This window comes from Diaphorina citri, unplaced genomic scaffold, assembly GCF_000475195.1.
Source record: "Diaphorina citri unplaced genomic scaffold, Diaci psyllid genome assembly version 1.1 scaffold435, whole genome shotgun sequence".
Taxonomy (NCBI): Eukaryota; Metazoa; Arthropoda; class Insecta; order Hemiptera; family Psyllidae; genus Diaphorina; species Diaphorina citri.
Genome location: NW_007377870.1, coordinates 77,535 through 89,770, shown reverse-complemented (window position 1 = coordinate 89,770; position 12,236 = coordinate 77,535). Strand labels below are relative to the sequence as shown.

The 12,236-nt window shown below is 40.2% G+C and overlaps 2 protein-coding genes across 2 annotated transcripts; both read right to left on the bottom strand.

Annotated features, from left to right (window-relative positions):
• Window positions 1-1,351: 1,351 nt before the first annotated feature.
• On the bottom strand, window positions 1,352-6,073 carry LOC103508805 (probable asparagine--tRNA ligase, mitochondrial). The gene is made up of 8 exons (XM_026823309.1): window positions 6,012-6,073; window positions 5,610-5,835; window positions 5,163-5,335; window positions 4,668-4,874; window positions 3,952-4,204; window positions 3,111-3,405; window positions 1,893-2,092; window positions 1,352-1,405 (listed from the first exon to the last, which is right to left on the bottom strand). Exons 1-8 carry the CDS (start codon window positions 6,071-6,073, stop codon window positions 1,352-1,354), a joined length of 1,470 nt encoding a protein of 489 aa, XP_026679110.1.
• On the bottom strand, window positions 5,927-11,856 carry LOC103508802 (set1/Ash2 histone methyltransferase complex subunit ASH2). Its single transcript, XM_008473377.3, has 11 exons — window positions 11,694-11,856; window positions 11,319-11,471; window positions 10,921-11,099; window positions 10,508-10,680; window positions 10,131-10,290; window positions 9,508-9,710; window positions 8,904-9,081; window positions 8,213-8,357; window positions 7,668-7,803; window positions 6,843-7,103; window positions 5,927-6,183 (listed from the first exon to the last, which is right to left on the bottom strand). The coding sequence occupies exons 2-11, from the start codon at window positions 11,465-11,467 to the stop codon at window positions 6,088-6,090; spliced, it is 1,680 nt and encodes a 559-aa protein (XP_008471599.1). The 5' UTR covers window positions 11,468-11,471; window positions 11,694-11,856; the 3' UTR covers window positions 5,927-6,087.
• Window positions 11,857-12,236: the final 380 nt, after the last annotated feature.

Here is a 12,236-nt window from a genome sequence, read left to right as displayed (position 1 = left end):
TTTTTTTTTTTTCAACGGCAGGGTTCTCCTGAAGGAGCTCTCTGTTTTTCGAGAGCGGCATTTGATATCAAAAGGATTTCATAACTTTTTTTTTCTTCTCTCAATTAGTCGAGTATTTCTCCAACCCTAATCTTTTTATATACTGTGTGAAGTAGTCATAAAAACCAGGGGTAAATTAAAAACAGAACAACTAACATTTTGCCGCCACGCATTTAATGGTCAAGTGGTTAAATTACCCTTCAGCAGACTTGACATGTGAAGGGTAAATAATATGACCCTACAGAAACAAGATCAAAGAAGATTTGAAGGAGAAAAACATGGATTGCAGCCTCGCCCAAAACTGAGCAGCTTGGAAAACACAAACACGAAATGTCGACCCCACTTGAGTGGGGAAAAGACTAAGTAAAAGAAGAAGACAGAAATCCTACAGAAATCTGAACCCTACAAAAAACTCAGCTTTAAAGGGTATTTCGAGGGATTCAAGATTCACACTAAGAATATCCCTCGCTATTCAGCGGGAGAACTCGGCAGCCGTCATGGGAACCCTAGAACTTCACTGGGTTCTTCAAAACTGGAAGAGATTTTTTATTATTATTATTTTTTTTATGTAATCCAGTTTTACAAAGTTCAAAAAAATAGTCAGTCCAGGTCGTTTTAAAATAGACATAGGTGTACGTATGTACGTAGGTCGAATTTATGTATGTTATCAACTTATAACTTATAGAGAGAATATTTGTTAGATATTTCATATACCTACCTACACACATTATGTATGTAACTAACTGCATACACAGCAGCCAAGAGAGAGAGAGAAAGAGAAAGAGAGAGAGAGAGAGAGAGAGAGAGACCGACCGAGAGTGTCAATGACACTTATAAGGATGATGGTATAGTTGTCACTGGTTCGACTATTGGAAAAGTACGTACCATAGGCTGTTCACAAAGTACCTCTATTAGTCCAAGAAAGTTAGCGAAAAAGGGGCGTTCTCTTCCACCAAACCCTAAAAGCTCTATTTTGTTGTGGTCAATTTCTCAAAGGAAAAAAAAAATCAATTAAAGGCCTCTCCGGGCTCCAAAATATTGAGAAAATTTCCTTTGTATGTTGAACAACTGTACTAAATTTCATCAAAGTCTGACAAAAATGCCACTGTCACTGTGATTTGTTCAGAAAATTTCCGCCTCAAAGCCGGTTCTCACTTGAAACGTGTTTTGGCACTAAAAAATGACCATCGAAATTTTGACCCGATTACATTACTTTCCTTCCTATAGGATAAGGAAAGTAAAAAAGAAAGATAGTAATTTTGTCTCGAAACATTTTCTTTTCTTCTTAAGCCCTTCTTTCACAACCTTTCAATTAGGGCTTAACAAGCACCAGCCTATCTGATGGTGTAAGATATGCCATCGGGGACTAAAAATTAATGAAATTGTACAAAGTAAAATCGTAAAGGATCCATTTAGAATTGAAATTCAAGGCACGTAGAAAAAATGTAATCTAATAAATAAAGTTGGTTTATCGACAGTAAAATAAGGGCACTTAAAGGTGTGGTTAAAGGGTTACAATGAAACTTTATGCTCTATGAACAGGGCAACTCAAATATTCTCAATTCGAGGTACCTACACTCTACAGTCCCTAAATAGTTAAATAAACAAAGGGAGTCCTAACTTTTCGCTCAACAAATAAATGGTGGTTCATTTAGAATTAGACTGTCGTTTTTCCTCCTATTTAAAAAAAAAAAAAAAAAAAAAAAAAAAAAAAAAAAAAAAAACATACTGCGCGAGCGACCTTACTATCATAAGACAAGTGTTAAAGCGCCTAATCGAAGAAAACAAAACATTAATTTTTGGGTCAAATTTTTCCACCACCAAAAGAGACTCGAATCCAAAGGGTGACTTACCGTATAGAAGGGAGCAGGGGCACAAATGAATACGGGGGACGGTGCAGGTGGTGGTGCCGCCACTGTTGACACTGTCCGACTACTGCCTATCGTCTGGTGACCTAACCAGTGCCGGACCAGTTTCTGTTTGGAGTTGTTCGAGCTGCAGAAGGAGTTGGCCGGAGAGTCCGGATGCGTGGGCAGACTCATCCGGTCCTTGCCTGTAAACCGGACGGGAATTAAGGAAGAGAGGATAAAATTGGAAAAGACTGAAAAGAGTCAAATTCAATATATATCAAAAGATCAACTACGGTTTACTGCACTACCCATTAAATAACAGAATAACGCACGTTAGTGGAGATGACAAAATTCCCAAAATCAGCCAGCCTAGAGCAGCTAGTTAGCTTGAAAAGTAGCGCACCTTGTACTTAAGTGTTAGGTGACGGGTTTGATTCTAGTGGGGTGGGGGTGGAGGGGGGGGGAGAGAGGGAGAAACTTACTTCTTATATGCGCGAGAAAGAGAGAGAGAGAAAGAAAGAGAGAGAGAGAAGGAAGCAGCGGAATGTGACGTAAGAAAAAAAGTCTGAAATTATATAAACATCTCTCTCTCTCTCTCCCTCTCTCTCTCTCTCTCTCTCTCTCTCTTTCTTCCTCTTCCTCTCTCTCTCACACACACACATGTACTCGCATCTTATATGCTTTTAGTATATTATCCGTTTTTCCAATTTGTATTTTCCCCCCACCATTTTTTTACCTTCGTCTCTCTCTCTCTCTCTCTCGCTCTCTCTCTCTCATTCTTATTTCCCCTAAACACACATACTCACTCTCTTCCTCTTGTTTTCTGTTTTTCTCACTCCTATAGCGCTCTCTCTCTCTCTTTCTCTCTCTCCCTCTCTCTCTCTTGTTAGGTAGGTGTCGTTGTTGATTGGAATGGATTTGAACAACTAGAAGCTATGAGAGAGAGAGAGAGAGAGAGAGAAAGATATACACAGTGTGAGTTAGATCTTCCCAATTCTTATACATATAGGTACAATGTATTTCGTTCATATACAATTTATCTTGTTAACATTAAAGGAGTAAGGAGGTGTACCATTTTGAAATCCCTCCCATTATTCCTACAATCACAGTCCCTATTAGATTTACATTCCGGGAATTTAATGGGTTTGAAATCATTGTTCTCTAAAATGGGCATAGACATTCATTTCGTTGGAATTTACTAAACTTTGGTCTAGCTTATACTTTTTATGGGACTTAAAGTTGGCACGTACAATTTACAATGGTGTGGGTATCTAGGATACGGAATCACATCCTTAATGTTCTCCTGGCCCAGGACTACCTGCACAAACCTCTCCAGTCCTACACCAAACCCTCCAGTAGGTACATTACCAAACTTCCTCAGCTCTAAATACCAATCCAGCTTCTCTTGTAGACCTTGTTCGTACAGGGTGGACTGTAGAATGGAATAGTCGTCCTCTCTTAGACCGCCACCACACACCTCACCTACCAGGGGACACAGTAGATCTACCGCCAATACCTGTTGTAGAAGAAGAGAAAGATTAGATTGGATTAGAATGTTATTAGTTATTAGCCAGCCTAAGTAGCTTGAAAAGTAGCGCCTGCCTGCTTGTTTAGGTCACAGGGCTCGTAAAATAAGCCTCAATTTATGTAAGTAAGAGGCAGTGTTTTTTTAAGAGGTTTGACAGAGGGAACTGTAACAGTGAAGGCCTTATCGTCCCGAAATCTCATCGAGAAGTAGGACAGGAAAAGAGAAAGCCAGCCGTTCCGCGAACGAACGTCATCTGTTTGGATAAAGTTCGCCCCGGGCGGGAATCGAACCTGCTGCCTCGTAAGCGCTAGGTCACGGGGTCGATTCACACCCAGGGCGGACTTACCCCTAATCAGACAAGGTTTGTTTTCGGAACGGGTGGCTTTCTACTATCCTGTCCTAAGCTCTTCAATTTTGTGACGTCATTTTCTCCTATCCTGTCTTCCTTCTCTTTCGGGACTATAAGACCTCCGTTCTCCGTTGTTAAGTTCCCTCTATCATTTTCCCCACTGAAGTATCTATTCTAGATCTTACCTGGTCTGGATCTTCACCGCTTCTCTTCATATAGAACGGCTTCACATGTTTCGGCCAGTTGATAATGAATATGGGCACATTATTCGTGTATTTGACCAGGAATAGTTCATGCTGTTTGCTTAGTCCACTGTCTGGGTTCACATCAAACCCATGTCGAGTCAATATAGTGACGGCTGCAGAGTAACTCATACGGATAAACGGATTATCATGAATACACTGCAGATCAGTGATGTTGGCGAGGTTGATCAGCTTCCTGAAACAAACACGAACACGTTCGATGAAGTATATTAAAGAAAAGTTACTAAAGTGTTGAAAAGAAATGGGAGAAAAGTTGATATAAAAATACATAAATATACTAAAACTTTTTTTTGTTTCGTGCGATAGGCAATCTTTTAACTGCTATGGATGGTATTATCAGGCTTTTCTGCCAGGGATTTTAGCTGGGATCCCAACCAGCCCTTCAATTATCCTCACGATGCTTAGTACAGCCCGAAATAGCCAGCAGGACGTTTTGTTCCATAAGAACACCCGGATAGTGTAACCTTGAACAGATACAAGGTTCGTTCTCGGAACAAACAACTGTCTTTCTCCTATCCTGTCTTCCTGCTCTCTTTGCTTTCAGAACAATAAGACCTTAGAAGTTATAGTTTCCCCCATCAAACCTATCTCTCTCTCTCAAAAAAAAAAAACCTAACTGGTTAGGTTTGGCAAAGTACCTGTACGTCAGTAGCTCTTCCTCATGACTCTCCAGTACTCTATTTAGTACTGATTTGATAAACTGTTCAATGGTATTACACAGATCATGAATATTGTCTAGAAATGCAAGTTCTGCTTCTATCATGTAGAATTCAGCTAGGTGAAGACGGGATTTGGAGTTCTCAGCGCGAAATGTTGGATTCAGAGTGTACACTTTGGAGAGAGATCTGAAATAAAGAAGATGAAAATAATTACTGTCCAATAAATAGCGGCAATGGATCAATGCACCAGTTCTCAATTAATCACTGAAGTTAAGCAATATAGTGAATGATTAGTGTTGAGTTAGGTGACCATCTAGAAAATAGTGCTATGGGTGAGGTTCATGTAGGTTAAAAACCCCTGTCCCAAAAGACCTGTTTAAATTCAGATTTGTCTGACATAGTTGAGAAGATATGAATCTGGGACTCAGCAAATTCAAGAATATTTTTATCAATCCCATTGCTCATAAAACTTACCTTGCCATTGCTTCTAAATGCAGTTGTCCTGATACAGTCAGGTATGCTTTCTCTCCAAAGAATGTTTCCTTAGGATCTAGGATTGGAGAGGAGGTACCTCTCATTGGGTTCTTATCTTTGTTGATTTGTTCTTGTGATGGCGTGAGCTCTGAGTCTGGTATCACAGTAAATACCTAGGAGAAACAAGAGTCAGCTTTTCATTGAGTCCTGTGGTTTATTCCACAAAGAAAGGAGGACTTTACACTCCAAACTTTGTAATCCTTATGCAGTTGAAATTAACAAAGGCATTTTTTTTTTTTTTTTAAATTTAAGCTTAAAACTCATGTAGAAATGGAACAACTTGTAAATAATATGTCCTTTTTTTACATACCTACTTATCAGAAACAAAATTGATAAAGTGGATATGGATACTAAGTCCACAACTCTATATTAATTTTTGTTCCTTACCTCTCCAGCACCTTCACAGTCATTTGATGTTAAAATAGGAGTGTGAATGTTTACAAATCCCTGCTGATGAAAATATTGATGAGTGTATTGGGTCATGAAACTCCTCAGTCGTAATAAAGAAGCAAAAGATTTGGTTCTACTCCTCAGATGTAAGTACTCTCGCACATAATCACTGTCATGAGATTTACGAGGTTGAAATGGATAGCCTGGAAGAAATTGAAGTGGTCTTATCGTCCCGAAATCGAAGAGAGAAAGAAGACAGGATAGGAGAAAGTCAGCCGTTCCGAGGCGGAACAGTATCCATTCGGGATAAAATCCCCCCCCGGCGGGAATTGAACCCGCGACCTAGCGCTTACAAGGCAGACGCGCTATCAACCAAGCTAACTAGGCTAGCAGTGGCACCCATCAAGTTGACAATGACTGGAGATCGAATAATGGAGACAGAATATAATGCTCACAGCCATCTGTTGGCTGATTTTCACAAGTCCAGTTTGAGTTTGCCACTGTTCTCAGTCAAATACAATACGTCCGCCATACTCTGCTCGCAAATACTTTCCTCTGATCTCTCCCACATCTGAAACACAATACAATAGAATTTGTTTTTTCAAGAGATTTGATAGAGGGAACTGTAATTACCGAGGTCTTGTCATCCCGAAATAAAAGAGAGAAGGAAGAAAGGATAGGAGAAACCCAGCCTTTCCAAGAACAAACCTATCGGCCAGCCTAGTTAGCTTAGTTGGTGGTGCGTCTGCCTTGTAAGCGCTGGTCCGCGGGTTCGATTCCCGCCCGGGTCGGATTTTATCCTGATGGGATAATGTTCGTTCTCCGAACGGCTGGCTTTCTCCTATCCTGTCTTCCCTCTCTCTTCGATTTCGGGACGATGGGACCATGGCAGTTGCAGTTCCCTCTGTCAAACCTCTTAAAAAAAAAAAAAACTTTATCTCGAATCGATCCTGCACCATAGCGCTTAGTAAATTAGTTGGTTCAACTCATGAATGCTGTCAATCCTGCTGATTTCTATTACCATTAGAAATGTATTAGGAACCTGTATAAGGCATATAAGGCAATGAGAAAGTATTGCAAATAGGTCCATTTTTTTTAACCATGTTTTTTTTTTTCAACAGGTTTTAATTTACCTTGTGATCTCCGTTTCTTTCTCATCTTTTTGTCTTCAGTATTTTTCCTTGCAGTGCGCGCAAGCATACCATCTGTCTGCTGTTCATTGGTACTCACCCCTCGTACATTCGGAAACTCCTCAGTGGGCAGTGCATGTTTGAAGTGAGGACCAAAGTTGACCGACACCGTACAGTTCTTATGCAGAGATACGCACGGGTAATAATACCCGGCATAGATGTCCTGGAATGCAACGCCCTGGGATTTGCCATTCTTGTAGAACACGATCTGACTCTGGTCTAGTGTTTGGAGACGTTTGAGCGCTTCAGTTACCTTGTCCTTCTCCTCGTAGTACAGATGGCACTTGAACTTCACCAGGGGCTGCCGAGAGAGGGAGAGGGGAGGGAGAGGGGAGAGAGAGAGAGAGAAAGGGAGAGAGAGAGAGAAAATTGGAAACATTAGAAACCTATTTTATTTTTTAAAGGTCGAGTGAATTGGAACACATGCCTTCAGGCACACTCCATTTGTCAAAGGTTCAGGTTTTCCTTGCCCTTGGAATCAATTTAATTTGAAAACCCATTTACTGATGAAAATTTGTAAAATGATTTACTTAAAGTCTTTAATTTTTACTCTCACTTCTAGGACGACAAAGGCCTATTCAAGCAACAGTTTAAAAAGGTTTGATTTCTTTACATCAAATTATCAATTATACTTCGATAATTTAATTAACGAAGTGTTTCTAGGTAACTCACTAAATTTTAGGGCCACCCGGCCGATTGCGCTTTGGGGGCCCCATAGCCATGGGTCTCTTTTTGGGGCTCCGTGGGGACTTTTCTGAGCGAGTTCTATCTATGGTGGTCCTTCTTTTGTGTAAATCCTAGAGTTCACTGGACTACACGTTTTCTGGTGTAGTCAGATATTAAAGAGCCAAGACTCAACACTTACTTTATCTTTGAAAGTTCTCGGTACGTATGAGTTCTGATTCCGGTAGGGTAGATGTATGAGGAACCCCAGGGTGTCCCCTTCTGAGTAACCCTCGCTGTAATGTTTACCCCGACACTCGTGAAACCGGGTGCCTTTCCTGAAATCAGACAGTACGTTTTCTATTAGAATTAGATAATATCGGAGCCCTATTTCACGAACCACTCTACACTCCCAACTTTTCCCTCCAGGAAGGAATCTGCACTTCTCACTCACTTTTTTTGACAGAAACGTCGTTCCATTTGTCAATATTTACTAATCGAGGAATAATAAAGATAGTCTTGCGTGGAACAGACCACAAGTGTTATTTGATCCAGCCGAGTTAGCTTGGAAGGTGAGCCTGTCTTGTAAGCGCTAGGTCGTGGGTTCGATTCCCGCCCAGGGCGAACTTTATCCTAAACAGATAAGGTTCGTTTTCGGAACGGCTGGCTTTCTCCTATCCTGTCTTCCTTCTCTCTTCGATTTTAGGACGATAAGACCATTTTTTTTTTTTTTTTACTAGAAGTTACCTGGATCGCCAAGAGTATCCAAACTTGTCATATCCCAGCGGTGTTTGCAGGTTGGCATATTCCTGACCCCAGCCCATCCTGGTGGCTGACCCTTCTGGCATTTCCTCTATGGTAGCTTCCCAATACCATGTACCGTGACCTACGTCTGAAAGGAAAAAAGAGGGCAGAGTTGAATTTAATAGAAGTTGAGCGTAAAGAGGTGAATAATTATGAAGCTTGTCTCTCTTAGGTTACAATCTTAGCCTTGTAAAAAGGATAGATTTTTCGTGGAAGTCAGAAACTGACTTGGGGGGGGGAAAATACGTCAAGTATAGCGAATAGCCCCTTCACAACAAAAGTTAGGGTTTCCTTCGAAATTTCTTGTCATTACAAGTTAGGGTTTCCTTCGAAATTTCATGTCATTTCTTTTCAATCTTTGTACATAAATCATGCTGCCACTGGTCGCTACTCATTCGTCCTCAGAGTCTGTGTGCACTCGCACCACTCAGAACTCCAAGCAGAATCTAATTAACAGTAAAAAAAAGTACGACTTCGCCGGAAATCAAATCCGGGACTTCCGGCATAACTGCCCTAGTATACTCACTCGGCCACGGAAGTAACTCTAGTAAAGTAAGTATCTATCAAAGATTCTACCTAACTATTGAGAGAGAGTTCACTGTATACAATTATCGCGCGCGTTAACGTTACTTACAGTTAGTAGCGCGCACCATACAATATCCCTTGTCTCCAGTCACAGCCAGTCTGTCTTCGCTAATCCGTAGCTGCGGTGCTCTATCATGTAGTGCTAGCAGTACATGGCTAGGGGCGAGGGTTCGATACAACCAGCCAGGGATGGGCTTACCAGCTGTTTCCGTGGACTCGTCAAACTCCTGAATGTGAGAAGAGAAACGAAGATAATGTGAATTAATAACACTTGCACTTGCACCAAATAACAATGTAGTATCATAGCATCATATTGTATGCAATTATGAACAGGGTTGAATAAAGAATATTCCTCTGGAGTTAGGAAAAAAATCGCCCTTTCCTTGAAACCAAGTTTTCTTAGGCCAGCCTAGTTAGTTAACTTGGTTGGTAGCGCGTCGACCTTGTAAGCGCTAGGCCGCGGATTCGATTCCCGCAAGGGGCGGATTTTATCCTGAATGGATAATGTTCATTCTCGGAACGGCTGGCTTTCTCCATAGGGAAATACCTACCAGGTTTGAGACAGCCAAACTCCCTTTTCCTTTAAAGAGATTCACCACAAAAGGTACTTGAAAACCTAATTCAAACTTACAAGAAAGCTTTTTCTCACTCACCTGTCTGAATGGTGCATGTGGATCTGGTTCTGCCAGTATGTACCGATAGCCATCCTTGTTGAACGGGTGGTCCAGTGGGTACCCATGGGCTGGTAGTTTGGGAACCGCTGCATCCCCTCCTGCCCCTCTTCCTCGCTTAGATACCACTCCTGTCTCCCCGGGCATTTTCCTCTTGGCTCCGCGACCCTTGTTACTACCACTACCTGGAGGGAGGGAATGTAAATCAGTAGATATGATGAATAAGCTTGTGAATGAATTAAAAGTGGCAAGAAGCATTGAATGTTTTTTTTTCATTAGACTTGTGACTTCCATGAAGGTAGCCTTCTATTTCAAGACAACAGTGATAGCAGAGAGAATGTTGAATACACCAGTTCACAATGGATCACTAAAGTTAAGCAACGTTGGACGTGGTTAGTATCTGGATGGGTGGCCATCTGGGTAATTACAAAAGCTGCTGAGAACTTAATGTGAGGTAGGTAGCTTCAGCTAGCTTGTTGACAAATGGATGGTTGAACCCATATCACTAAAAATGTCACACACACATTTTTTTTTTAAGAAAAAAAAAAAAAATCAACCATGGAGAATTTCACATTTTTTTTTTTACCTCCTGAGACAGTTCTTACTTTGTATCCCCATATCTGTGACTTTGATATGTCCTCCCTTGATCATTTGTTCATAGTTTGGTTTAATATGAGCCAAGTCCTTATCAATTAGGCCATACTGCTCCTGTGACTCGTTGCAAGTAAACAGTACATTGGTCTCCTTGGCCAGAGCTCGGAGAATCTGAAAAAGGGTACATCTATTGAATATTTCTGCCAACTTACATCAAACTTGAACAAATCTTTCAAGAGTTGTGGTTGAAACAAACAACCTAAATGCAAAATCACCACATTAAAATGTTGGAATTATTTAATTTACATGTTTTCCAAATCATTGTATCCAAAACTACTGGTAAGTAAATGGCTATGTTCCAATTATTCCTCCATTGAATTTCACTCACCGTCAAATGCCAGGACTGTGTCACTCTCCTTGGTGTTGTGGTCATTCCGTCCCAATGTGCCTCAATGAACGGGATAATCTCTTTCTCCTTAGAGAATGTGAATCTTGGATTACCCTCCTTGATGCTGGTCTGCATGAGGTTGCCAATGGCTGTGATGCACATCTGAGGAAACACTGGAAAAAATAAGAGTAAAATAAATAAAAACAACAATAACAAAACAATCTGGAAAAAACTTACTTTTTTCTCTGGATAGCTCAAGTTCTCAGAAGACTTTTGCCAGTTGGTTGAGAGAATGACTCAGAAATATTGATGTTAATTCCAGCAAGAAAAGCAAGGAGGCACAAGGTCTGATAGGACCTTATACTCCTCAGATAGGTAAAAAAGATCATAAAAAACAAATTATGTACGCTTACTTGCTTGGTTTTTCTTGAAGCTTTCAAGACCAGTGTTTGAACAGTTCTTGCAAATGAAAACATAGTTCATCATAAAAGGCACAAGTTTACCAATCTGGTAGCTGATACACGACTCGTGAAACCAGCATTTGCAATTGGCACAGAAGAGTTCTATTAAGTTGAAATTGCGTTCCTTTCCACTGAAATCAAACACAAATTACAATCAAACACAGTCAATGGATAGCTGAGTAATCATTTCTTTTACTTTTACACTCATGAAACAGGACCTTCAACATGTGAGTTTCGTGTAGAATTGTAGATTGCTACTAAGAGTAAATTATTATCTTTCCGTATATTTTATCCCTATGCCATTGTAACCATGAAATAGGCAATATAAAAACTTAAAATGATCATCTTACCAATAACAATTTCCTTCTCTTTCAGCACTTGACTTGGAATCTTCCTCCATCTGTTTCTTTGAGTCACTAGAGGAGTCTTTTGATTTGTCTTTGCTATCTTTATCCGAAGATTTTGAGGAGTCCTCGGACTTTTTATCTTTCTCACTCATTTTGCTAAGAGAAGGGAAGAAAAAGGATAGAAATTAGAATCATGGGTTAGATTTAATGAGGATTCATAGACATAAATATGGTAAATTAGAGTACTTCTGTCAAAGATGATGTATTCCATGTATACTTTGAACAGTCAGATTGAACCCAGATAGTTTTCAGTGGATTCTGTAAAGGGGTAGGAATGATAAAGGCATTTTAATTTTACATTTTTATTTTCTAGCTTACCTGATGGCTTATGGGCTTATGCAGTCGGCAGTTATTGATAGGTACACATCCAATCGCCTGAATCGCTGAATCCTTTTAAAGGATTGCTATCTGAAGAGGAAGAGTTCTTTTCCAAATCCAAAAGGCAAAAGCAAAAAGATTTTCCGACTTTCACACTTTTCCAAAAAAAGTGAGTATAGAAAAATATTAAGACTGGCTTAAGTAAAGGGGGGGGGGGGTGGCCTGGCTTTTTAATTTTATTTTTTAATGCAAATGTGATTCAGTGACTCTATTGGTAACACTCAGACACTAACTCATAGTATTTATGGCCTCATTAGGCTGAGTACCCTTGTGCCCCAAATTATCCAGCAGCATGTGATGTCTCATACAGTCACCCATCAAAATACAAACTATGTTGCCACACTTAATTGATCCAACAGGAACAGGTGCATTCAAAGTTTATTCCTAATAAAATATTTTTTGTCCTTCAGGTAGAATTGATAAGCTGGGAAGCAGAAGACATTAGTCCAACACGGGTATTTAGAAAACCAAACTGAAAAAAAT